Source organism: Lipotes vexillifer, unplaced genomic scaffold, assembly GCF_000442215.2.
Source record: "Lipotes vexillifer unplaced genomic scaffold, Lipotes_vexillifer_v1.1 scaffold1042, whole genome shotgun sequence".
Classification (NCBI taxonomy): Eukaryota; Metazoa; Chordata; class Mammalia; order Artiodactyla; family Lipotidae; genus Lipotes; species Lipotes vexillifer.
In genome coordinates, this window is record NW_006777400.1 from 125773 (window position 1) to 153695 (window position 27923).

The window sequence follows — 27923 nt, forward strand, 5'->3', positions numbered from 1 at the left end:
CTCCCAGAAACGGGGCCGAACCCCGCGTCTCCTGCATCGGCAGGCGGACTTCTCAAGCACGCGCCACCAGGGAAGCCCCCTTCCTTTTTTTTTGATGTGATAGTAAGAAAGGGGAGGGAGAGGGACCACAGGTAAATAACTTAAGCTGTGCCTTTATCCTCTTATTATGGAAAGGTGGTATTGTTTACCTTTAAATTGGGGTTTGCATTTTAACCTAAACCTGAGACATTTCTAATTAGATCTCCTAGAATGTCTTTTGGTTATGACGTGAGCCACAAAATTTTGAGCTTGTAATCCCTCATGTTTTGTATCCCTTTGAGAAATAGGTTTAGTTAAGTCGATTCTGACCATGGTCTTTGGTTCTTCAGCTCACATCTGTAAATCCTTGACTTTCTCAGCTTCTGCCCAACCAAGTATCTCAAAACAACTACTATAATTGACAAATTATCACAATGATTGATAGTTGTCTTTCATTTTACCTATGAATGAAGAGCACCTGGATCATCCTTACTTCTGTTTTTAGTTGGTAAGAGTGGTCTTTAGTTGAGATTTTCAAAAGGCTGACTTATGTAGTACTAAGTTGTAACCTTACATTTTTGCACAGAAAAATTTATGTTAACTGTGCTGGGTTGATTTCACGATGTAATATAAATGGAAATCTGCCTGATAATCAATGTTTAGAGAAATGACATTAGAGGTGACTTTTACTAGCTATTAGCCATGTGCTTTAATTTAAAAGTTGAAATACATCTCTATTTCTCTGTTAGTTTGTTATAATTTTATTTTCTTGTTTTCCTTAGGATATTAGCTGCAATGAGATTCAGGTTCTTCCCCAACAAATGGGAAAATTACAGTCACTTAGAGAGCTAAATATAAGAAGAAATAATCTTCATGTATTGCCAGATGGTAAGATGCTCACTGTTCTTACTCACGTGAATAAGAGAGTACCTATGTAGAATTTAATTTAATTATTTTTTTATTCCTGAACAGAATTAGGAGATCTTCCCTTAGTCAAGCTGGATTTCTCTTGTAATAAAGTGACCGAAATTCCAGTTTGTTACAGGAAGCTGCATCATTTACAAGTAATAATTTTGGATAACAATCCATTGCAAGTACCACCTGCGCAGGTTTGTAATTTTAAAAAATGATACTTGTTTCTTCTATTTTTATTAAAAATTATATCTGTTACTGGTAAATCAAAAAGCATCAGAATTAAGAGTCAATTTGTTTTTGAGGTATTGTCTCAAAGAGTTTTTCTGAGAAGTGACTTTTTCACTTTGGCAGCAGGTTTAGCGTACTTTCTAGAGAATAGGATTTGGATCACCCAGATATCAACTTTCTGCCTGTGAACTGATAATTCTGGTTGTCTATGTTATTTTAAAAGGATAGACTATGGAGTCTCTACCTCTGTCCTACTCAGGTATATATCTACTTGAGATTTGTTGTGTGATTGATTGGAATACATTTTTAGCACTGATAGGTGGAATCATAACAGAAAGAAAAATATACAAGTGGAAAAGTTTTAATTCATACTTTTAGTTTGAGAATTAAATCCACGTGGAATCCACTAAAATGATACCATAGGAATACACTAAGCTGTAAACCCACGAGGACAAAGAATGAGACAGAAGAGGACAGCAGGGGAGAGATGGCAACAGAATGTTGGAAAATGGAAAATAAGTGAAATAGTGGTAACTAGGATCTCTACTTACACGGCACAAGAGTATCTGGCTGAGGAGGCACATGGTAGTGAAATGCCAGCCTGCACTCTATTTCTAAGCTACATGCCCTGGCACTGGGTTTGTATACATCCAGAAGACAGATTGCCTTTTTCTTCCTACAAACGTGCATTCCACTCATTGCAAAGGAGGTGCCTTTTTAGGCTGGCTGGGGTCCTGGTAGTAGCTGCCCTAGCAGGATGGGGAAAGCTGAAACTGTGTCTGCTGTGGGAGAAGGCAACAAGAAGCAAGTTGATTTTACTGTGTTAAACCTGGGAATGGCTTGACTGTTTCTTTCGTGATTATTGAAGGAATCATGTAACTACAAATATAGGTATGAAAGACTGAACACATGAAGGTCTGTAGAATATCTAAGGCTTTGATATCCAGTAAACTTTCTGAATGATTGGAGTGTTCTATAACATGTGATGTCTAATACCATAGCCACTTGCTATTGAGTACTTGAAATATGGCTAGTGCGACTAAGGAACCAAATTTTCAATTTAATTTCATTTTGATTAATTGAAATTTAAATAGGTTTACATGACTAGTGGTTAACATATTTGATACTACAGGTCTAGGTTGACACTCTGATTCTTGTCCTTAGCTCCACAGCTACATGACTTCCCCTCCCTTGCCTTAGCAGAAGCCTAGGGTTTACTCTGAGGAGTAGGTGGATTCTCTCAGATTCTCCTCCTCAGCTCAGCAGCCAAATGAGTATCGTTCCTTGCCTCAATATAAGCCTGGAGTTTACTCTTTAGAGCAGCACTGTCTATTAGAACTTTCTGTGATGATGGAAATGTTCTAAACCTGCAGTGTGGTAGCCACAAGTGGCTAATGAGCACTTGAAAGTACATAGTGTGACTGAAGAATTACATTTTTAGTTTTATTTAGATTAAATTTAAATTTAAATTTAAATAGCCACATGTGGCTAGTGACTACTGTATTGGACAGCACAGCTATAGAGAGACTCAACCAGAGTCAGACCCCATACTGGAAACAGTGAATGCTTACATACTGAATGCTGGGACTCTCCAGTAGATGTCTCTTGTTGGCTTGGCTCCCAGAATACTTGCAGCCTCTCTTATATATCTCAGGCAGAGTTGGTGGATTTCTCTCTTGGTAAGCTGACTGAACTAGAAGAAGAGACCTATAGATATACTGATCGTTGGCAGGCCCCTGAAGAAGTGTGCAGTCACTGTCTGAAATCTAGACAGTGAGGCTCACCGTTGATAAACTTCTCCCTCATACATAGAACTTCCATTTGGCTTCTTATTGTTTCGCTTTTGAAAATGAACAGACAGCAGTGGATCACTAGATATTGCAGAAATAATTTCTAACATGAAAGGCAGACCAAAAACACTGAAAGGCAGACCAAAAACACTGAAAGGCTTCCATTGAAACAAAATGGGTCACATTCATAGCGGTGGTAATCAGAATGACTTCTCAGCAGCAGCATGGGAAGCTAGAAGATGTTAGAGTGATGCCTTCAAAGACTGAGGAAATATCTCCAACTTTATAAAGTCAAACTATCAGTTAAATGTAAGATAGAAAAAAGTTTCAAACTGAAAGATCTCAGAAATTTTAGCTCTTCTGCACCCTTTACTAGGAAGCTAGCAGAGGGTATACTATATCAAAATGAGGGAGTAAATTAAGAAAGAATTCATGTCCAAGATAAACAGGTATGCATAGACCTAGAAAGCAACAAGTCAGTTTGGAATAGGGGGGTTGTCTCCAAAAAGAAAATAGAAAAAGAAGAAAGCAATTGATACCTGACTTGATGTGTTTGTCAATATGGAGCGATGTTTTACAGTTCTGTCAGAGTCAGGAATGAATTAGTAATAGGCATACAGAAAATTATGCAAAGGAAAAAAATGGGACAAGTAGTCATTTTAGGAAAAAAAAAAACTTACAGGAGAAAGGAAGTGTAATCTAACTAACCTATGTAGCTCATCTGTGAATATTTTCTTGGTCATAATATTGTACATACTGGATTTTGATTTAATGAAAAATTGTGACATAGTTATAATAATAGCAGAGATTTATATGGCACTTACCATGCACCAGGCACTGTTGAAAATGCTTTACATGCATTAATTCATTTCTTATAGCAACCCTATAAAACAGGTACTGTCATTATACCTCATTTTATATAGGAGAAAACAGAGGCATAGATGTTTAGTGACTTGTCCAAGGTCACACGGCTAGCATATGGTGGAGCCTGGTTTCAGACCAAGGTAGTCTGACTCCAGAATCCATGCTCTAACCACTATGTTATGCTTCTGAAGAGGGAGGAAGTATGTTTATATGAGTTGGTAGGGATTGGGGATGGGAGGAAGGTGGTTTGATGATATGTGATAGTGGTGGTGATCTCGTGAAGACAGCAGTGAGCGATGGCTTGAAGCGAGATCTTAATTCCCTGCCCAGGAATTGAACCTGGGTAGCCTGGGTGAAAACCAGGAATCCTAGCCACTAGACCACCAGGGGCTAGAGGCTAGAAACAAAGTTTCCCTGGCTCTTGCCACGTTTGAAAGCAAGAATGTTTCAAGGAGGCAAAAACTGCAAAAACAGGTAAAAAGTTTAGAGACACAGCACAAGTGGGAGAGCACACAGAGAAACTGTTAAGACAGAAGCAAAGGTGAGATACACACCTGGAGAGAAAGGGTGTGGGCATCCTCCTTAATGAGCAGGAGCGCACCAGAGAGGTGATTCAAATCACTTATATAGGGCAGTTCTTCCGGGTTTCCTCTGGCCAATCATCTCGCTTTGCCTGGCTCTGAGTCCATATTTGGTTTAACTCAGGGTCCTCTCCTGTGTGCACATGCCTCTTTCAGCCAGATGGATTCAAGTGCAAGGATTTCTGGGAAGTTAACCAAACATATTATGGTCTGGCGCCCCCTCCCTTCTCTAACCTCTGAGGAACCTTTCTGCGCATGTGTAGTTGGGGAGGTCTCCTTGACCTCAAGAATGAGAAATACATGGTCTCTTTATCTTTCATCCAAGCAGGACTCAGCTCCTCCTTGCTCCTGCCATTATCTTTATCTTGGAGTATCTGTCCACAGGGGACAGGTTCCAGCTGCTCAGCCAGGAGCCCATCTATCATGCCTCAGTGGTAGTGGTAACATAAGGAATCTAAGTCCTCATCTTCCTTAGTAAGACCTCAATAAATAAAATATATAATTGAAAAATAAAAAAATAGCATTAGACCCATGTTATTTATAAATATGAAGGTAAAAACAGAAACCAACTGAAAGAGTTGAATGTGGGGACTGGGTCTTAGAGATTGAAAGGGGTGGAATGGGGGATTAAGTTTTTGTTATCAGTTTTGTAATTCACTTTGATTTTTAAAACTATGTACATGAATTATTATGATATAAATTAAATTTACAAAAGAAAGTAATTTGCCATCACTTAATTTGGAAATAGATAATTTTTTAAAATAGTTTGGACAGATAATAGGATACATTTTAATTGGTAATGTATTTATATTCTAATAGCTCAGATGTTTTAAATTTTCCTCTTAAATGAAGTTTTTCAGTGGTCAGGTCAGATCTGGTATCTATTAGGTTTATCTTTTCTACGTGGAATGATAATTACATTTTAATGTACTTTTCTCACTGTTTTCTTTGTTCATTGTTTTGTGTGTTGCTAGGTCATGTGTGCCCATAAAACAAAACATTTTTTATTCTAATTTTTGAGAAATATTTATTCGATAACACTTATGGTGACTGTAGTTAACCTTTGTAAAGCTGACTTACTGTTTCCCTACTGTGCATTGTCTATCTTTTTTATATAGAATATTTTCTTTCACATAGTATTTTTCCCTTCGTTATTCCTTTTCTTTATCACCAATGAAAATAACTTTTCAGGATATTGTCTTAGTTGAATTGACCATTTAAAGCTTTATTTTATTCTAACTGGCCTACCGTCATACCTTTCAACAAATTCATTTTTCCTATATTTACATTCTTTTGATTAGCTTTCTTCCAGTGTTTAGCCCAAATGACTTAGTGATTCTGATGAGATTACTTTAAAGAATTACATGGATTATTATTGTTTTCTGTTCTCACCACTACAATGAATATATTTCTTTTCATTTTTTTCGAATAATGGCAACTTTCATGAATTATAAATTTTATATTGTTTAGTGGTTTGTACATTGTGCTTTTAACAAAAAAACCCAGTGAAATACAGAAAAATTAACTTATTTTTTCTAATAAGAACAGAGACCGCAGTAGAATTTTAGTTGGTATCAGTGTTGTCAGATTTTTTTCACCTAGTGTCAGAAGTACAAATTATTTAAATATGCAAAGTATCTCTCATGATTGTTACGTCTCCGAATAATTTGAGATTATTAAAATTTATCAATAAATTGGTAGATGACATTTATATTTGGACCTATATAATTAAATCTTTATTATTTACTGACAGATATGTTTAAAAGGTAAAGTACACATATTTAAATACTTAAATATCCAAGCATGTTGCAGAATGGATAAGAAACCAGATTCTCTGGATCTTCCATCATTGAGTAAAAGAATGCCCTCCCAACCTCTCACAGACAGGTAATGTAATATTCTGACAGTCTCATTTCATGATGATTGTGTCTTCTTTCTATATAAAAGATATTTATTAATCTCAAGTATACTGAATATACTTAGACTGATTGGCCCAGTGTTAAATAATTGGCTGAAGTGAAATATCACCGTCATAGAATGAACTTTTGGTATACTAGAATACATTTGGAATTTTCTCAGAAATTTATTATTAAAGCTTTTAGTAGTAAAATGTAAAGATTTGACATTATAGTACAGAAACACTAATTTCTCAGCACTTGACAGCTGTTACTTTACTCCTGTGATCACTCTGTTGTACGTTTCAAATAACAAGTAGAATTTGACTTTGAACTGAGGTTAGTGGAAGAGCAAGACGTTTCGGGATACCTTTCACCTTCATATTCTTTATGTCTGGATCAAAGTTGAGTTACCACTGGTGTTCTCTATGATATTGGTGTTTTTCTACTCATGAGATTTTGAAATGTTAGATTTGATATTTTGTTTTTAATTCATCCTTTCGAGATGTAGATTGGTCTGAACAATTTTATGAAAACATAATTCCGTCTAGTAGCATGGAAAATAATTTGGAGTTGGATGAGAGTATACTGTTGTTAACAGTGCAAGTTCTTGAATTCACAAATAGGACTTTTTCTTGAATATTTTTGTTGCCTCAGTAGAATTAAATATCAGAACATTAAATTTAGTTCCCAAAGATTATTTCATTTAATATTATAAAAGATAGTAGACCAAACAATTCTATAAAAATTAGAATTAATTCATATACTAATCTCTATTAGTATGCTTTATATTTCTTTAAAAATTACTTTAGTAACAGAATTCATTGTATTAGTCATTTATTTATTTTAAAAATATCAGTTGGGGCTTCCCTGGTGGCGCAGTGGTTGAGAGTCCGCCTGCCGATGCAGGGGACACGGGTTCGTGCCCCGGTCCGGGAAGATCCCACATGCCACGGAGCAGCTGGGCCCGTGAGCCATGGCCGCTGAGCCTGCGTGTCCGGAGCCTGTGCTCCGCAGCGGGAGAGGCCACAACAGTGAGAGGGCCGTGTACCGCAAAAAAAAAAATAATAATAAATAAATAAAAATATCAGTTGAATGCCTACCGGCAGGTTCAGGATACATTTTGTTGAATTATATACACATTGGCCTTGGCTCTCATGAAGCTCACATTCTAGTGGAGGATGTCAGTCAGTAAATAAAGCAAGAACACACACACACACACACAAACATACACATACATACACATAATTTCAAATTGTGGTGACTGCTTTGAAAGAAAGGAACAGGTTTCAGGAGTGTGGTCAGGGAATGTCTCTGAGAAGGTGAGGTTTTAAGTCAAGACGTGGAAGGAGAATAGCTAGCTGTGGCAAGAGTGAGGGGAAGAGCATTTCAGGCAGAAATAATGCCATGTGCAAAGGCGTTAAGTTAGGAAGAAACTTGCTGTGTTAAAAAAACTGAAAGGAGGCCAGCATTGTGGTACAAGTTGATTTTGGAGAGGTAGTCAGGGCTGAAGTCATCTGGGGGCTTTGGAGGCTGTGGTAAGGAGTTTGAATTTTATTTAAAGTACAGTGGGAAGTCATTGGACAGTTATAAACAGGAGAATAACATGATCTGAATTATGTTTAAAAAAAACTATTTTGGCTCTTACAGAGAGAATACATTGGAAGTATACAAGAGTAGAAGTACAGGGACTAGTTAGGTTGTTGTGGTACTGCCAAGAGATCAAGGGGTCTTGAATAGGGTTATTGCAGTAGAGATTAAAAGGAGTGGACAGAATTGAGATATATTTTGGAGATGTTTTCTAGCAGTGCCGTCCAATAGAAAGGCAATGTGAGCCACGTAAGTAATTTTAAATTTTCTTGTAGCCCACTTAAAAAAGTAATAAGCAGGTGAAATTAATTTTAATAATGTATGTTACTTAACCCAATATATCATGTCATTTCAACATAGAATTAAATGTAAAAAATTAGTAAGTTATTTCACATTCTTTTTCTTCCTTTTAAATCTCTGAAATTTAGTATGTATTTTACATTTATAGCATGTCTCAGTTTGGACTAGTCACATTTCAGATGCTCAATAGCCATATATGACTGGTGGCTACTGTATTGGACAGTGCAGGTCAATAGAGTTTATTTATGAGTTGGCTTTAGGGGGGGGTTATCTCTCACTCACAGCTGGTACTGAATTACTTAGAAAGTTCTCGTACTTTGAGTTTCACACTCATGTTCTTGGCTATATGGTTCTTACTACTTTCTGTGCCTTGACTATTTTGTAAACTCTTTTACATAGGCATTACAGTAGCTATACTTATCATCAGCTTTTGGAGTCAGACATAATATGCCTGCGAAGCTCTTCTCCGACCCTTAATAACTGTATGTCCTGGTGTCATGATATCTCTGGTTCTCAGCTTTATTATATATGAAAAGGGAAATAACCATATGGATGCTGTCAGGATTAAATGAAATAATGTATATAGAGCACTTAACACAATGTCTTACCCATAATAATTCCTCAACAAATAGCTTATTATTATCATTATCGTCTATTACGAATACACCAATGTATTTTAGTATAGTACATGGATGTGTTATTGTGCAGTGGAGTCAGATGGATTTCAGTTCTAATCATGATTTAACCTCTCTCTTAATTCCTCTGTGGGCTGTGTAAATTATTTAATCTCTCTGAGCCTGTTTCTTTATTTAAAATGTTAGCAATACACACTTCATAAGCTTGTTGTGAGAATTAAATGTGTGCTTGGCAACTAGTTCAATGAATAATATTCAGTAAATGTCATAATTTTTCCCCTTGGGAAGTTAACTTTTATAAGCTGTATTATCTTCATTTGTAAAAAGAAATAATGTGTAAATTGTATAATGTAAGGATTATAAATAAAATATGATGTGTACCTGGCATAGTATCTAACACAATGTAGACACTCAACAAATGCTAGCAATTGTTGCCTCTTTTCATCCTTCAAGATTCATCTCAAATGCCACTTTCTTGGATGAGGCCTTTCCTAACCTTACCAAGGAGAATTAGTTAATCTCTCTTTTCTCACAGCACTTTATATTTACCTTTGTCATATTCTTCAAAACATATAAACATACTCCCTTCCCCTCTAGGCTGAGAGCCCTTTGAAGCCAAACATTTTAAAATTCATCTCATCTCAGGTGTTCAGCATAGTGCCTTGACACTTGGTAATTGCTTCCCTAAGTTTGTTGATATACTTTTGAAAAGTATAAAATCAGTATTTGGGGAGGGAGTATAGCATAGTGATTAAGATCAGGGACTTTAGTGTTAGATAATCTTGGGAACAAATTTAGACTGCCATTTGCAAGTTGCGTGTCATTGGGCAATTTTTTCAACCCCTCCTGGCCTCACTTTCCTCTTCCATAAAATGAGAAAGCACCACTAACCTGCTAGAGTTTTCACAAGGAATGTATAAGGTATTACCTTTAAAGCACCTAGCCCAATTCTTGCCACATAATCAGTGTAGAGTGTATAGTAAATTTGCAAATTAAAGTGAAAAATATTTTGCAACCTGGGTGGCATACTGTAATTCAGAAATTTGCAAGGACAGCTCTATCCTCACACCAAAACAATTGCTTATTCAATGAGTCACAGACTTTGTTTTGCCTTTTTTCTCTTTTCTTAATTACTAAATGGGCCTTATTTACAAAGCTAAAATATATTTTTAAAGATAATGAAGAAAAAACTCTGAATTAAAGTTAAAAAACATTTCAGCATTCTGTGGTGAAATTTGTCAAACTGATAAAAATAGGTCTTTATCAAGATGATTTTCTAGCAGGGCTGTCTGCTTTTCTGAATCTCTCAGGAGAAATAATAAGCTATTGTTAAGTTTTTACAACAGAGCACATGAAAGAAAAATATTACATGAGGGACATGAACAAAGTGTTTTGTATGATCTGATATTTTTCTCCTCATGTCTTTAAGGATCCTACATATCAAAAATGTGTACGACTGTATTATCTAGGGAAATTTTAGGTCAATTATGTATTATCTATTTAAGAAGAAAACCCTAACTGCCCTTAGAATTTGTATTTCCATAGTATGGAAGATTTTTATCCAAATAAAAATCATGGCCCTGACTCTGGAATTGGAAGTGATAACGGAGAGAAACGATTGTCTACAACGGAAGTGAGTCTTCTCTATTGCTGAACTGTTTTATTTTAAAATTTTATTAGAGCTTTGAAATAGACACTTGCACACACTTGATTTCTTTTGCTTAAAAATATGATCATCATGCATTTTATGACTTCAAATGACAAAAAGACATGCACGTTTTAAAAAGCAGAACAGTAAACCTCATATTAATTTTTGGTTTGAAAACTGGAGATTTAAATCAGATGTTCTATACTTAAGATGTGATATTAAAGCAACTTAATCCTTATCATATGTTTAAAACGCCTCATTTTTACTTTTTGCTTATTCTGTTCAGCCATCAGATGATGACACAGTCAGCCTTCATTCTCAAGTCTCAGAATCAAATAGAGAGCAGACATCAAGAAATGACAGTCACTTAGTAGGAAGTAAACCTGATTCTCAGAAAGGTAATTCATATGGTGTCTGCTATTTTTATATCATGTACATAGCTCTTATTAAAAATGAATATTTTATTAAAAATGGCCTTTAAAAAATTATAGTATCTTTGGCCAACTCTTTTATTGGGAAAATATACTTTTTTCTAAGCACTGCAGTGTCAGAGAATACTGTTTACTATTCATATTTTCTAATAAATATTAATCTACACTTAGACCAGGAGGTGTATGATTTTACTGACCCCAACACAGATGATGTAGCAGTTCCTGAACAGGGAGATGCACCTATTGGATCATTTGTCACTTTCCTTAAGGTAAAGAAAACTTTGAACAAGTATTAATAACATGTTCTCCTTAATCTCACAAAAGTGAACAATACATTTTAAAATGATAACTTTCTTTTATATAAGGGAAAAGAAAAAGGCCCTGAAAAATCTCAGAAAAATGAAGAATTGGGAGATGAAAAAAGGTAAGCACACGCTAATTCTCAAATTGAAATGTTACTTACTTATACTTGAAATATTCTTTAGATGTTTCTACTTGAACGAATATTTTTTTTGTTCATTTACCTGTTCAGTTCAGATAGTTAATTTGTGAATATTTCATCTGTCTGTATTCCTCAATTAAACTGAAAATTATACTGAACCTATAAGTTGAGTGTAGTATATACTCTGTTTTCCCCTATAAGTGTAATTATAATATCACCTATTATTATTACTGAAGAATACTGTACCTTCCCATACATTGCCTCATTTGAGCTATCTAACAACTCTTTAAAACAGATGGTATTGACATAATTTGACCAATAAGGATACTGAGGCTTGGAGTTTCAAATGTCTGGAACTCAGGTGTTCTGACTCTTGGTCTAATACACTTTCTGTTTCATCAGACTGGTTATGGTAATTTTAAGGGTATTTACTTCTCTATTTTATTAAAATAATTGTACTTTGGATCTTTTCTGTATCATTTATCTTATGAAATGATGGAATATGACCTACCACATTTTTCAGTCACTCCTTCAAGTTACTTCATAGCTGCAGGAAGGAAGGAGCATTTGTTGAATACCTACCATATACCAGGATCTGTGCTATGTGCTTTGCCATGTTTCTTACTTAATCTTCACTAAATCCTGTGGGGTCGATATTGTCCACATTTTTACAGATGAGGGAGGTGAAGCTCGGAGACTGAAGTTTCTTGTCTAGAACTACTTAGCTAGTGTCCACTAGAACCTCGGGTGTGAACCTAGCTCGCTCTCTCTGATCCCCAAGTTTTTCTCTTTTCTCTGCATTGTGCTTCCCCCAAATGACCTCATTAGTAACTTTTTAACGGTCATTAATTAATCATCTCTGGTACGCCATAGGGAGATAACAGTGCTTTGTCTTGTACTCTATATTTCATTCGTCTCTTACTTTCTCACCTTATCTCATGAGGACAGTTGCCTATACTTGAGTCTCCAGTGGCATGCAAGATATGGTAAAGATACAGAGTCTTAGGCTTGGTACCATTTTTTAAATGAAATACCTTTGGGGTAAAATTGCTAGGGTTTGGAGGACAATTTTAAAATTTCTTTGTTCTTTTTGAATGATAAAACTATATATTTTAATGAGTATTTTTTTGGCAAATTGCCAATCTGTCTGACTCTATTTTGTATTTCTACTACTTAAACATCTTACATACAGATTTTGAAAATCAAAATGAATAAACTGATAAGAGTAGAGTGGCTTGATAAAATGAGAGATTTTCATAACATTTTCTATCTCTAAAGATAGGCCAAATAGAGCTCTGTGGTCCTTATTACACTCAAGATGGAGAATATGCATTGTTAAATTACTATGGCCATTACACATTTCAGAAATTACAAAATGGTGGTGCAGTTTATATTAATATAACCAGTATGCCACGTTTCCTATTGAGAGGATAGATATGTTTTTATATTCCTTAAATATTCTTTATTTCTTATTTTAACATTTTAAATACAAGGACGTTATAGGGCTTTAGCTTTCACATGCTATTAAAAATAAAAAATGGTTTCTACGTTTGGAAGCTGGCATAAGATATCATCTGCCTTACTTTTTGGATAACCATGTTTGTGTCACCTTTCAGACTTGGGAAAGAGCAGTTACTTGCCGAGGAAGAAGATGATGGTTTGAAAGAAGTAACTGATTTGAGGAAAATAGCTGCTCAATTATTGCAGCAAGAGCAGAAGAACAGGTATCTTTTTCAATAATGAGATTTAAGTGGGCAACTTTTATAATCATTAAATCTGAATATTTAAAGATTATCAAATAAACAGTAAATAATCGGACCATCTTAAGATCTATTTCAAGGGACTAACTACTAAAAGACAATAGGAAATACTTAGGAGAGAAATAGAAAGTTACATATACAATTAACAGAATACTTTATACTCATCTAGTCATTATATTTAATTATTGCTTTGATATCTCTTTTTTATTCCTGGTGCTAAATAATAATAATTGTTGATATTCACCTTAGCTCACAGTAGCATTAAATATGTTATGAGCATTTTTTTCCAAGTACATGTCACAAGTATATAGTGTGCTTTTTATCGGATTTTGAGTTACTTGGGATATGTGTAAACTCCTTAAAATTGAACTGAATTATATAATCGTTGATTAAATCAGTGTGACGATTTGAGAGTCACAGGTTCACTTTTAGTCTGTTTCTTGGTCAAGGAGCATTTCTCCCTCTGGCTGGGCTTTCTCCAAATGCGTGTTACTGGCAATGAGGAGGACATTGTGTTAATGAGTGTAAAATCAGTGCAGGTCCATTTTTAATACAGAAAAAGTTCTATGTGCTGCTGAGGGTCAGCTTTATTGCCATCTTCATGTACTGAGAGTACTGCATTTATAGTTTTGAAATAATAAAGCAGATCTGAGAATTTTTTGTTTTGAGAAAATTAAAAGAATAATTTTGGTGCACTTAACATGGATAACTACTAAGCATTTTACTTATTCAAAGCAATAAATGTTTATGGATCACATGACCATGTTTTGGGAAGCTTAAAAAAGTATACTGGCATTTCAAAGATGCTTTGAAAAATAATTATTGTTAAAACTTATTCAATGACAGATGTGTGGTTTTAGGGGCCACTGTTTTTTAAAAATAATCACTCAGTATCTTTTTTTGAACTGCTACTGCATTTATAGAATTGAAAACCATACTAGAAAATATCACTCATCTTTATCCCTTCTATATCTAATGTATCCTCACTCTCAATTGACATTTTTCTTCTGCCATAACTTTCTGTCACCCTTTTCTGTGAATCTTATCTTCTAATCTTTTCCTATGTTTCATTTTTAACTGGGCTTTTTAAAAATTGTCTACTTATGAGATTGTGTGTGTTTTCCTCCTTCAGTATAATTAAAGTATTGATCTCCCCATTGGTTTAAGAGGTTTGATGAAGCAAGCCACCACCTGCTCTGCGTAGCTTAAAAAATAGATGAGTTTCTACCTCCTCTACCTGGCAGGTGAAAAAATTGCATTTATCATTATGGACAGAGAATACTGATTTTATAAGAACCCACAACAATATCCATTTCTCTCATTGTGTTAAGAATAGCATTTGAGTGCATAATTTTAGATTTTAACATTGCCATATATAACATTTCTATATTTTCAATTTTCTCTTATTATTAGTTTTTCATTCTATCCCTCTGAAAAATTATTCTTTCTAGCCTAGATACAACATCAAATGATGTTTCATAGGTCTTGTTTTTGTGATAGTTTTGTAATCAGAACAAAACAGCGCCTAGCACTGCCTTGTACATAGTAGGTACTCAGTAATACTGTTACTGGTTAAATAATTGCTTGAAAATGAGATCAACAAATTTAAAGCTAATGGGAACCATTAATTTAGTTAATTTCTTCTCTCTACACAATTTGTTATTTTTTGAGATTTATACAAAATTAATTCCTCTCTCTCTGAACTGTTTCTCTACTTCATCCTCCTTTTCAGATGTTAGTGCATACAAATATAAGAGCTTTTTGGATTAAATATTAATATGCAGTGACATTAATGTTATAACTATGTCTAATTTTTGAAGGCATTAAAATTTTATAATATCTGTTCATAAAGTAAGGAGTACATTTTACTTTTAAAATTTGTAATCTGTAGACAATTTAAATTAGATCCCAGAATTTTTTTATGCTGAATCTAGTGTTTTCTCCATTAAATGATCTCATCCTTCCTTCTAAAATATGTTGCTATTGCTTATATGTCTTAGATGTAGATAATTAAAATTTTTTGTTTACTGTTACAATACTAAAATTTGAGTGAGTCTAAAAAGTGAAAAGTAATCTTGTATAAGAATATATGCCTTAGAGGATGTGAGTTTGTATACCTTCTCTGGTTGTAGTTTTTCCCTTTCACACTGTATTGTTTTAGATTCCAACTTTATTAATGAAGAATCTGAAATGGTATTTAAAATTGCAAGTCAACTGGGAGTTGTAAAATTTCTTTTTAAGTTTTAACATAATCATTGTAATGTTTCTGTTTGTATATTGTTAGTCTTGATTTAAAATAGTTTATCTGGGGTAAGATTATCTTTGTATATCAGGAAGTACCACTTAAGACTCCTACTTTGACTGCATGCTTACTATTTAACTGCTGTTTAGCTAGCTACTAGTCAAAGGTAAATGCAGTGTTAACTCTCAGCCAAAAGAAGCCATGCGTGTACTCCAAAATTAGAGGCAATTTAAAAATTGCTTATGTTGAGTTTAGTGATGATTTTCTTAGAGCAGCTATGCCACTTGTTTAGTTCGTACTGTTTTTTAAAATATCTGTGATTCTTAAAGAGGGTTTTTACTAGTACTTGGTGGATGAAACTGTCCTAGGAAAGTAACAAGAAGATATCACACAGAATTAATAATCAAAAAGGGTGGGGAAAAGGATCACCAAATAAACCATCAAGTAGATAACTCATAAGTGTTCAAAGTCTGAAGCCTAGTTATTTAGAAGACTGTCCCTTCTTTGTCTGAGATGCATAGATTAAACTACTTTGTATTGACAGTTTATTGTTAAGTTTTTAAAAGCTAATCTTTATCCCCTTTGTCAAACTATTGGATTATTTCTACTGGTATTTGAGTGTATTGAAGTCCCCCTGAATCAATGACTTTGTCTATATTAAAATAGCTGTTCCACAAATCATAATTTTATCTCCACAAATCATAATTTTATCTTCGCTATAATTTGGGAAGCTAAATAAAAAACTATTGTCTTAAAAAATCATTATTTTAAAATAATGTTGCTCTGTGAATTACTTAGCCAATTCTTCAAATTTCCACCAACTCTACTTATGTATGTTAACATTAGAGAAGTGGCTACTGCTCTTCTTATACTGATTTTATTACATGGCTGATTAAGTAGATGTTTAACTGGCCTCTTAAAATTTGTTTATCATCCTAAAGAAAGGATTATAATACATGCAAGCAATGAATAGCTTCAGTTGACTGGTTCCCATTGCATGTTCATTCCTTCTAACTTATTCTATAGTATTTTCTAGTACGTCTTTACTTTTAATAATTATTTTATTTGCTTTTAGGTGTGTCCTGAGAATTTTTACTTACTGTACAAACATGTGCTTCTGAGTACTATGTGATATAGCTAAATTTAAAAAAGTAATTATGAAAAGTTATATTGAAGTATAATTAATTAAGGATCATGGAAAGCAAAATCAGATTTTGAGCAGTTTATTATTTTGGTTTAGAATTATAGAAATTATGTACATTACCTTTTCATGTGATTTTTTTTTTTCTGATCATGTGAACTCTAATTTGAGGAGCATCATGTTAATCTCTAGCTTGTTATAACTAATCAGGTAGTTCTCTCAACCCTTAAAATCTATCCATTCTTTCTTTTCTGCTTGCTTTACTAATGACTTCCCTATCCTCTCCCAAAACATCTTACTTCTTCCATCTTTTGGTTTGGTTGATGTACGTGAAATGTGAATACAGACGGAGACCTTTATGTTATAGAGCATCATTCAGTGAAAAACTCTTCCAGAGGACCAGAGCAGCAGGACGTGCATCAAGGTATCTAGAGTTTGTGGACGCCTTAAGTATTAAGGGGCCAGGTTGATGCAGCTGAATTATATAGAATTATATAGTCTTTTACTTAAAACTCAGTACTGGTACCTGGATTGGGGAAGTGTCTTAATAATCTAGAAGAGGTATTTAGATAAAACAGACATTTATTTTAACTTTGAGTATCACAGAGTAAAATATTAAATATCAATTGTACACAACATTTTTCATAGGAGAATTTTCAAGTACATAAAATTTATTTTATAGGTAAGTAGATCTCAACTTTTTTTCTTTCTGCTCCAATATGATTTATACACATAAATAATCACAACACTAGTGAGTATGGTATGGGGAGAATTCAGAATTTACTGCAGTGAAGGGCACTGTAGTTTGACCTCCCCTTCCCAGGAAATAATTCTGACATTGCCCCCCCAGGATACTTCACACTGCTATATCTCCTTTTTAAATTAAGATTTTTTCTCTTTCAGTTTTATTGAGATACAGTTGACATACAACATTGTGTAAGTTTAAGGTGTTTGGTATAATGATTTGACTTACATACATCATGAAGTGATTATCACAAGCAGTTTAGTGAACATCCATCATCTCATATAAATACAGAACTAAAGAAATAGAAAAAAATTTTTTCCTTGTGAAGAGAACTCTTAGGATTTACTTCCTTTTTTAAAAATCACTCTTTAATGATGTAATTTTTCCTCATAGTCTTAGATAATTTATTATCTAAATTCTTCTGCGTTTGGGGATTCAGTACAATTTTAGTGCCTGCCCACACAAAGGTGTCAGTAATCTCGAAATTGTTTGGTGCAAAGCTACACTGCTTTGCTTGTGATAGTTGACCTTTGCCCCTCACTGGGACTTCTTCCTGGTGAGGCTCTACTAGATCTAAGCTAGTGAGGAAACTGGGGTAATGGAAATTGGTTTCTTTATGTTAACCATCTTTCTGGAATTACCCACTTATATTTATTTCATTATGTATTTTAATAGTTAATATGTAGCTTTAATTTGGAATTTCTTTTCTCCTGTGTATTCTTTTGATAGTTGACATCTGATGATATTATTTTGAATAAAAGGCAGATATTCTACTCCTTATAAAACTAAACTTAAAATTGAAAATTAATATAACATTTATATCTATAGTAAATGGATAAATATTAAGAACTCTTAAATATGTTACTTATATTAAAGAAAGATAGTTAATAATTCATTACTTTTGACTTTGAGATTAACACTTAGAATTACATAAAATTATGGACAAATAGTTCTCTCATACAGTGATTTATCATTCTTTCTTTTTCTTTTTTTTTTTTGGTTTTCTTCGAATACTGTTTCATTTGGTTATTAAAAGCTTAATAAACTTGTGGAGTTTTTTTTACAGAATTGAACTTTAGCACTGGCTTTGCATTTTGAATTAAGTTTTATTGGCATTTGGCAAAATGATATTACATCAGCATGATCCTGTCATTTGCTATCCTGGGAAAACTAAATCAGTTATGATGGTACCTAAACAATCTGCATCTCTTTACCTTCTGTCTCAGCCAAAAGATAGATATGCACAGGGAAATAGCATGGCTTGAAGATATCCAAGCCTTGAGAAAGGGTTTATAAGAGAAGATGCATGGAAGAATTGGTGAACTTCATTCCTTCATAATAGCCAGTGCGCTTATGAGCATCTGATCTAAATAACATTTAAATATTGTTTTCTAGCAAAGATCTTCATGGACCAGATGCAGTTATTTATGGACATCTTTTATATCATGTATATACACTATTCTCTTTAATATACTATGGAATTAATGTGTTGATTTACTTCTAGGATTCTTAATCATTCAACTTCCGTCACAAGAAACAAGCCAAAACAAACTGTGGAATGTGAAAAGAGGTATAAAAATATCTTAGTTCTTATAGTTAATATTTTATAATGAAAGTTGATCCTTTAACAGTAATGTTCCTATATGTGGGCTTTAATTGAATAATTGATATAATTTAATATTACTAGATAATTTAGAGAAGAAATGTGCTTTTTTTTTTAAAGAAATGTGTCATACAGCACAGGTTTAATTGAATTTTGATCTAAACAAATCCAAAAATGCTGATTTGATCTTTTTATACTCATACCTGCATTTTGTCTTGATGACAGATTCATTTATCCATTTAGCAAACATATATCGTATTACTGTTACTGTCAAGAATAATGTGTTTCTTCATCATTGATTGCGTTTATTCTCTATGTATTGTCCACTTTTTTCTTTTTTTTAATTAATTTTTATTGGAGTATGGTTGCTTTACACTGTTGTTTTAGCCCCCAAGGCACAACAAAATGAATCAGCCATACACATACAGATATCCCCTCCCTTTTGGACTTCCTTCCATTTAGGTTATCTCAGTGCATTAGGTAGAGTTCCCTGTGCTATACAGTATGTTCCCATCAGTTGTCTATTTTATACATAGTATCAATAATGTATATTTGTCAATCCCAGTCTCCCAATCCCTCCCACCCCACCCCTTTCCCCCTGGGTATCCATACATTTGTTCTCTACGTCTGTGTCTCTATTTCTGCTTTGCAAATAAGATCATCTATACCATATTTCTAGACTCCACATATATGCGTTGCTATACTGTATTTGCTTTTCTCTTTCTACCTTCACTCTGTATGACACTCTCTAGGTCCATCCATGTCTCTACAAATGACCCAATTTTATTCCTTTTTATGGCTGAGTAATATTCCATTGTATATATATATGACATCTTTATTCATTCATCTGTCGATGGGCATTTAAGTTGCATCCATGATGTGGCTATTGTAAATAATGTTTCAGTGAACATTGGGGTGCATGTGTCTTTTTGAATTATGGTTTTCTCTGGGTATGCCCAGGAGTGGGATTGCTGGATCATATGGTAGTTCTATTTTTAGTCTTTTAAAGAACACCCATACTGTTCACCATAGTGCTGACTGTAACAATTTACAATCCCACCAACAGTGCAAGAGGATTCCCTTTTCTCCACACCCTCTCCAGCATTTACTGTTTGTAGATTTTTTGATCATGGCCGTTCTGACTGGTATGAGGTGATACCTCATTGTAGTTTTGATTTGCATTTCTCTAATGATTAGTGATGTTGAGCATCCTTTCATGTGTTTGTTGGCAATCTGTATATCTTCCTTGGAGAAATGTCTATTTAGGTCTTCTGCCCATTTTGGGATTGGGTTGTTTGTTTTTTTGATATTGAGCTGCAAGAGCTGCTTGTATATTTTGGAGATTAATCCTTTGTCAGTTGCTTCATTTGCTAATATTTTCTCCCATTCTGAGGGTTGTCTTTTCATCTTGTTTATGGTTTCCTTTGCTGTGCAAAAGGTTTTAAGTTTCATTAGGTCCCATTTGTTTATTTTTGTTCTTATTTCCATTTCTCTAGGAGGTGGGTCAAAAAGGATCTTGCTGTGCTGTGATTTATGTCATAGAGTGTTCTGCCTAGGTTTTCCTCTAAGAGTTTTATAGTGTCTGGCCTTACATTTAGGACTTTAATCCATTTTGAATTTATTTTTGTGTATGGTGTTAGGGAGTGTTCTAACTTCATTCTTTTACATGTATCTGTCCAGTTTTCACAGCACCACTTATTGAAGAGGCTGTCTTTTCTCCATTGTATATTCTTGCCTCCTTTATCAAAAATAAGGTGACCTTATGTGCATGGGTTTATCTGGGGCTTTCTATCCTGTTCCATTGATCTGTATTTCCATTTTTGTGCCAGTACCATACTACCTTAATTACTGTAGCTTTGTAGGATAGTCTGAAGTCCAGGAGCCTGATTCCTGCAGCTCCGTTTTTCTTTCGCGATATTGCTTTGGCTGTTCGGGGTCTTTTGTGTTTCCAAAACGAATTGTAAAATTTTTTGTTCCAGTCCTGTGAAAAATGCCATTGATAATTTGATACGGATTGCATTGAATCTGTAGATTGATTTGGGCAATATAGTCATTTTCACAATGTTGATTCTTCCAATCCAAGAACATGGTATATCTCTCCACCTGTTTGTGTTGTCTTTGATTTCTTTCAGTCTTATAGTTTTCTGCATACACGTCTTTTGTCTCCTTAGGTAGGTTTATTCCTAGGTATTTTATTCTTTTTGTTGCAGTGGTAAATGGGATTGTTTCCTTAATTTCTCTTTCTGTCCTTTGTTGTTAGTGTATAGGAATGCAAGAGATTTCTGCTTATTAATTTTGTATCCTGCAACTTTACCAAATTCATTGATTAACTCTAGTAGTTTTCTTTTGGCATCTTTAGGATTTTCTATGTATGGTATCATGTCATCTGCAGTGACAGTTTTACTTCTTCTTTTCCAATTTGGATTCCTTTCATTTCTTTTTCTCTGATTGCCGTGGCTAAGACTTCCAAAACTATGTTGAATAATAGTGGGAAGAGTGGACATCCTTGCCTTGTTCCTGATCTTAGAGGAAATGCTTTCAGTTTTTCACCATTGAGAATGATGTTTGCTGTGGGTTTGTCGTATATGGCCTTTATTATGTTGAGGTAGGTTCCCTCTATGCCCACTTTCTGGAGAGGTTTTATCTTAAATGGGTGTTGAATTTTGTCAAAAGCTTTTTCTGCATCTATTGAGATGATCATATGGTTTTATTCTTTAATTTTTTAATATGGTGTATCACATTGATTGATTTTCATATATTGAAGAATCCTTGCATCCCTGGAATAAATCCCACTTGATCATGGTGTATGATCCTTTTAATGTGTTGTTGGATTCTGTTTGCAAGTGTTTTGTGGAGGATTTTTGCGCCTGTGTTCATCAGGGATATTGGCCTGTAGTTTTCTTTTTTGTGTGATATATTTGTCTGGTTTTGGTATCAGGGTGATGGTAGCCTTGTAGAATGAGTTTAGAAGTGTTCCACCCTCTGCAGTTTTTTGGAAGAGTTTGAGAAGGATAGGTGTTCACTGTTCTCTAGATGTTTGATAGAACTCACCTGTGAAACCATGGTCCTGGACTTTTGTTTGTTGGAAGATTTTTAACCACAGTTTCAATTTCATTACTTGTGATTTGTCTGTTCATATTTTCTATTTCTTCTTGGTTCAGTCTTGGAAGGTTGTACTTTTCTAAGAATTTTTCCATTTCCTTCAGGTTGTCCATTTTGTTGGCATTTAGTTGCTTGTAGTACTCTCTTAACGATCATTTGTATTTCTGTGGTGTCAGTTGTAACTTCTCTGTTTTCATTTCCACTTTTACTGATTTGAGTCCTCTCCCTTTTTTTCTTAATGAATCTGGCTAAAGATTTATCAATTTTGTTTAAAGAAGAACCAGCTCAAAGAACCAGCTTTTAGTTTTACTGATCTTTGCTATTATTTTCTTCATTTCTGTTTCATTTTTTTCTCCTCTGATGTTTATGATTTCTCTCCTTCTACTAACTTTGGATTTTGTTTGTTCTTTCTATAGTTGCTTTTGGTGTAAGGTTAGGTTGTTTATTTGAGATTTTTCTCGTTTCTTGAGGTAGGATTTTATTGCTCTAAATTACCCTCTTTCTTAGAACTGCTTTTGTTGTATTCCATCGGTTTTGGGTCATTTTTATTTCCTTTCAATCGGGTTTTATTAAATTCTTCTACAGGAATATGTAGTCTAATCCACATATATGAATTCCAGAGAACTAGAAGACATCAAAAGTTTCTATTTATTCTTTTTGGTGGTTTGAAAATTTGCATCAGACTCAACTCCTGAGTCATTCCTCTGGGAGTAAAAAAGTCCAAGGCTAGGGCCTAGGTACAGAAGAACACACAGAGAGGATTAACATTTGTTGAATGCTTGTTAATATGTATACCGTTTTTAGTGCTTTAGATGTATGATGTAATTTAATCCTCATAATAACTCTATGAAAAAAAATAACTCTATGAGTTATTGTTACTATTGTCATCCCCATTTTATAGGTGAGAAACTGAGGCTCAGAAATTACCTTAGCTAGTTCAAGGTCACACAGCTAGTAAATGGTACAGTGAGGATTTATTTATTTTTTATTTTTTATTTTTTTTAACATCTTTATTGGGGTATAATTGCTTTACAATGGTGTGTTAGTTTCTGCTTTATAACAGAGTGAGTCAGTTATACATATATATATGTTCCCATATCTCTTCCCTCTTAACTTTTAAGAGGAATCAGAGGTTGTTGGGAAGGTTGTTAAAACCCAAATTTGCAACTGGAATGCTTGCTGAAAGCACCTGGTTACCTCAGCAGTCAATATAAATTACAGAGGCTTTCGTCCTTATCCCCTCCTGGGGCACGTGGAGCACAGCCCTAAGGGAACTCCTATTACTCTTTTTTCCAGTGCTCCAGGAGACGTGCACATCTGTTGTTGACACATGTGGAACCTCAGCTCTCCCACCACCTCTCACACTGTTGATGTGATCATGATATTTTCAAACCTAAGGAAGGACCTCCAGGCAGAAGGAAGACACACCTGACACAATTAAAACCAAAACAGTTGGCACACTGGGATACAGATGAGGAATTTACTGCCTTTCTCTGTACACTCCGAGCTGCTGGATGTTAGTGAAGGGTTAAGCTAAGGACAAAATTAAAGAATTGTATCTGTTTTCTTATTACATGAAGAGGTTGCATCACTTGGTTTTTCCTTAAAATCTCTGACCATAAAATTGTGACCCTTTCCTAATTTACCTGGGCTACTTCAAGTTTACTTTGGGGAACTCCTTTCCACAGACAGATTGACATTGCCTTTTAGGATCTTGCAATGCATGCTGGTTAAGAATCTTAGCCTGGGAACCACCCGGACCTGGGTCTGATACTTGACTCACCGCCTACTTACTAGCTGGGTGACCTCAGGCAAGTAGCTTCCCCTCGGCAAGCCCATCTCCTTATCTGTAAAGCAGGTAGGACACCCCACTGCCAGCCTGGGAGTATTCTTGTGAGGATTCAGAGAGACCTTGGTATCAAGTCTTCCTCTCGGTGACCGACGCATAGTTAAGTACTCAATAGTTTCTTTGTTTTTACCATTGTAATTGTTTTACAAAAGAGAGTCGAACAGATAAAATGCACAAGCTGACCTGTAACATAATTGAAAAACTTAAGGCAATGCACATGTATTTTGGCAGTTTAGAATGTGATAACTGGACAAACGTTTCTTCCTTGTTGAGTGCTCAGCAAAGTCTGCATACTGTGCTATTAGAAATGCCTGTTATAAGGGGAACAGACCTCCACCAGGTTCATAGTATCATTTGAATTTGAAGGCATTCCTTTCTCACAAAAGGAATTGCCATTTGAAAGGACAAGTCCCTATGAGGAGTAGAACAGACAGCAGAAGGTCTTGGCTTTTAGCTGCCTGAGCCATCTCAAATAATTCATCCAGTCTTCTTGACCTCTGCTTCAACCTCTCTGTCCAGGAAAGCAACAGGTATATTGCATGCAAGGAGGTTACTGATTCCTTCAAGTTTGATTTTGGGGTCAGATAGAACTAGCTTCAAATTCTAGCTGCACAGCATGCAAGCTGTGTGGCTAATGATTTTGAGCCCTAGTTTATGCCTCTGGGAGGAGATTAATGGGGTACCTTCCTGATAGGTTTGCTGGGAGGATTAAAAGAGAGCAAATTGCCCAAGCTTTGCAAATGGCAGCTAATAAAATAATGAAAACTTTTTGCTTTCAGAACTCTATCTTAAATTGAGGACTCCAAAGAGCTTCTGTGACTATTATTAATTTTTAATTAAAAGTAAGTTAAAATTTATTTTATTACTATGAGAAACAAAATGAGAAACTTTAAAAATATTTGTGTATTAATTTAAAAATCACAGCAAACTCTTAATATGCTAACATAAAAATACATTTTTAATAAAAAGTAACTTTTTTTAAAAAAAGGAACAAAAGAGAAGACTTCATTAGTTTTTTTTTTTCAAGTCCCTTTAATGTCTTAGTAGGAAGGAGTGGAATTCTCATATCTGCTTCCACTAAAATCTGTTGCAGTATCACACATTACTTAGCTTCTGGAAAACTCCACTTTACACCCTAGATGGAATGAAAGCAGAGAAAAGCAAATAATACCTTGGCATTATAAAAATAGTTTTGACCTCATGGACTCCCTGAAAGGGACTCAGGGACCCCCCACTCTTTGAAAACAACCGACTTGGGACAACTGTCTTTCAAACTCTCAAACTGTAGATGATCCAAAGGCTTATGTAGAAAAAGAATGTTACAATGCATAAGAGAAAGAGAAACATCAAGGCCAAGAATATAGAATATCTGAGTCCCACTGAAGAATTTACTTTTAGAAATAAGCTTGTACTCAAGTACGGGGCAGGAGAACAGCAGGAGCCCGAACATATTTACAGAATCAGGCAAGTATCAGGCAAATATATTCTCCAAACAGACTGGACAAACTTGTGATGCCAGTAATCCAGACATCACAGATCACTGCTTCTATGTCTCTTTCTCCGTTCTCCACCACTCCACACCAGCACTGCAGGAAAATACCCATTTGCTCTCTGGATTATCGAATGTTGTAGTTATACCCCACCAGGGCATGGTGACTCAAACCCAGAAAAACTCATGGGTTTTTCAAACACACAGACCTGGGTTCAAAGGCTCGAATTGCCACTTAAGAGCTATGTAGTCTTGGAAAAGTTACTTAAATTTACTGAATCTCATGTATATGATGGGGATTGTGATGGACTAAAAATGACCATATTCTCTGCAACTCCTCCCATCAAAAGTGTGGAATGCAATGGAATACTACTCAGCCATAAAAAAGAAACCTTACCATTTGCAATAACATGGATGAATCTAGAGGGCATTATACTAAATAAGTCAGACAAAGACAAATACCACATGTGATCTCACTTATATGCAGAATCTAAAAAACTAAACAAAATGAAAACAGACTCATAGATACAGAGAATAAATGGATGGCTGCCAGAGGGGAGGGTGGGTGAAATAGCTGAAGAGGATTAAGAGGTATAAACCTCCAGTTATAAAATAAATAAGCCTGAGGATGGAATGTATAGCACAATAATGGTCAATAATACTGTCATAACTTTGTATGTGGACAGATGGTTACTAGATTTCTCGTGTGATCATTTCATAATGTATGCAAGTCAAATCTCTATGTAGTACACATGAAACTAACATAATATTGTATGTCCACTATCTTTCAATAAGATTTTTTTTAATTAATTAAATTTATTTAACACACATAGAGCTAATTCAAGTAATCTCCTTCTTGAGTGAGCTTTGGAGTTTTTGTCTTCAAGGAATTTGCCCATTTCAAGAAAGTAATCAAATTTTTTAGCAAAGTTGTTTATTATATTCTCTTAATCCTTCTAATGATGTAGATCTCTAGTGATATTTTTTCACTCCTTACACATAATGTATATATTCTACCTTTTTTTTGAATTTTTGAATTTTATTTATTTTTTTATACAGCAAATTCTTATTACTTATTCATTTTATACATATTAGTGTATATACGTCAGTCCCAATCTCCCAATTCATCAATAATGAATCTTTCAATAAGATTTTTTGAAAGTTGAAGTCTATTTTCTCATGTCTTGAATTGGGCTGGCGCTGAGTCTGCATCACTCTATGTGGTCGAAGCGGCAATACTTAACTTTTGAGCATGGTTTCAAGAGGCCCTGCAGCTTCCACACTTACCCTGTGGAACCCTGAGGCCCCCGTGCTGTGATGAAAGATTCCATGGAGGAAGAGGGCCAGCCATCTCTGGTGAGGCCCCAGACATCTTATCCCATCCAGCCTCAGCCAAGCAGCCATATGGAGAGTTCCGGTGAAAACAGCAGAACCACCACCCATTCAGCCCACAGAACTGTGAGAAATGATCATTCTGTTTTAGGCTACTAAATAGATGGGTAGTTTCTAGGGTGACCAATTTGTCCCAGTTTGCCTGGGACTTGCCCACTTTTAGCTGCCAGTCCCACATCCCAAGAAACCCCTCAGCCCTAGTTGGTCACCTATTTGTAGCACAATTGCAAATACCTTACACAGGAATAAGAGCGTTCAACTCAGTGTTTGAGAGAATTAAGTGAAATGATGAGGTAAAGGCAAAATATAGACAGAGCCCATAAAATGAAAGGTTTTGTTTTTCTTTTCAATTTATAAAATAACTTTATAATAATTTATAATTACTCTATCTTTAATAAAATAATATTTCCATAGCTAATTAAAATTTGATCTTTTATCTTTGTCTATAACTGAACTTCTCATTCAGGGCCCTAATTGCTTTTTTTCTTTTTTTAAATTAGTTTATTTATTTTTGGCTGCGTTGGGTCTTCGTTGCTGCACGCGGCTTTCTCTAGTTGCGGCGAGCGGCGGCTACTCTTCGTTGCTATGCGCGGGCTTCTCATTGTGGTGGCTTCTCTTGTTGCGGAGCACGGGCTCTAGGCACGTGGGCTACAGTAGTTGGGGCACATGGGCTCAGTAATTCTGGCTCGCAGGCTCTAGAGCTCAGGCTCAGTAGCTGTGGCGCACGGGCTTAGCTGCTCTGCGGCATGTGGGATCTTCCCGGACCAGGGCTCGAACCCGTGTCCCCTGCATTGGCAGGCGGATTCTGAACCACTGCACCACCAGGGAAGTCCCGGGACCTAATTGCTTTAAATATACCAGAGAGCATTCTCTGCTGGAGAATGCTGCATTTTCAGCTAAGCACGAAGGTAGCAGGCCCCTGGGAAATTATGAACCAAAAAGAGAAAGAAAACATTGGACTTAGCTAAATTCAAACTGGCTGTGAGTTCTCAAAAGAGTATCACTGTTGAAGATGGAAAACACTTAATATTATGTCATTCTGGGTGGGTCTAGAACAGGACCTTTTTTTGGACAATATTTTTCCCCAGGGGCATGTCTAGTGAAAACATAATCCACGGAGATGATCTGCAGATAAGGTCAATGCCATGTGCCCACAAAAAGGCAGAATCTCGGGGGCCTACTGGTTAAGAGAGTTGAAACCTTTGAAACTCTATTTTAGAGCTTTCCTTAGGAAGAAAAGTGGGAGGCTGGGGTGGTGGTGGG

General features: G+C 35.1%; 1 protein-coding gene and 1 non-coding gene across 3 annotated transcripts in view; one reads left to right on the forward strand and one right to left on the reverse strand.

The window, feature by feature from the left end:
* Positions 1–27923, forward strand: part of LRCH2 (leucine rich repeats and calponin homology domain containing 2) — a 102440-nt gene that overhangs the window by 40388 nt on the left and 34129 nt on the right. For both annotated transcript variants that reach the window (XM_007450979.1, XM_007450980.1), the window contains exons 4-12: positions 801–906; positions 991–1127; positions 6150–6283; positions 10362–10449; positions 10751–10862; positions 11067–11164; positions 11261–11319; positions 12954–13061; positions 18730–18795. In XM_007450979.1, coding sequence (XP_007451041.1) covers positions 801–906; positions 991–1127; positions 6150–6283; positions 10362–10449; positions 10751–10862; positions 11067–11164; positions 11261–11319; positions 12954–13061; positions 18730–18795 — 908 coding nt within the window. The remainder of the gene's footprint in view (positions 1–800; positions 907–990; positions 1128–6149; positions 6284–10361; positions 10450–10750; positions 10863–11066; positions 11165–11260; positions 11320–12953; positions 13062–18729; positions 18796–27923) is intronic.
* On the reverse strand, positions 4134–4205 carry TRNAE-UUC (transfer RNA glutamic acid (anticodon UUC)). Its single transcript has one exon. It is a non-coding gene; the product is annotated as a tRNA-Glu (tRNA).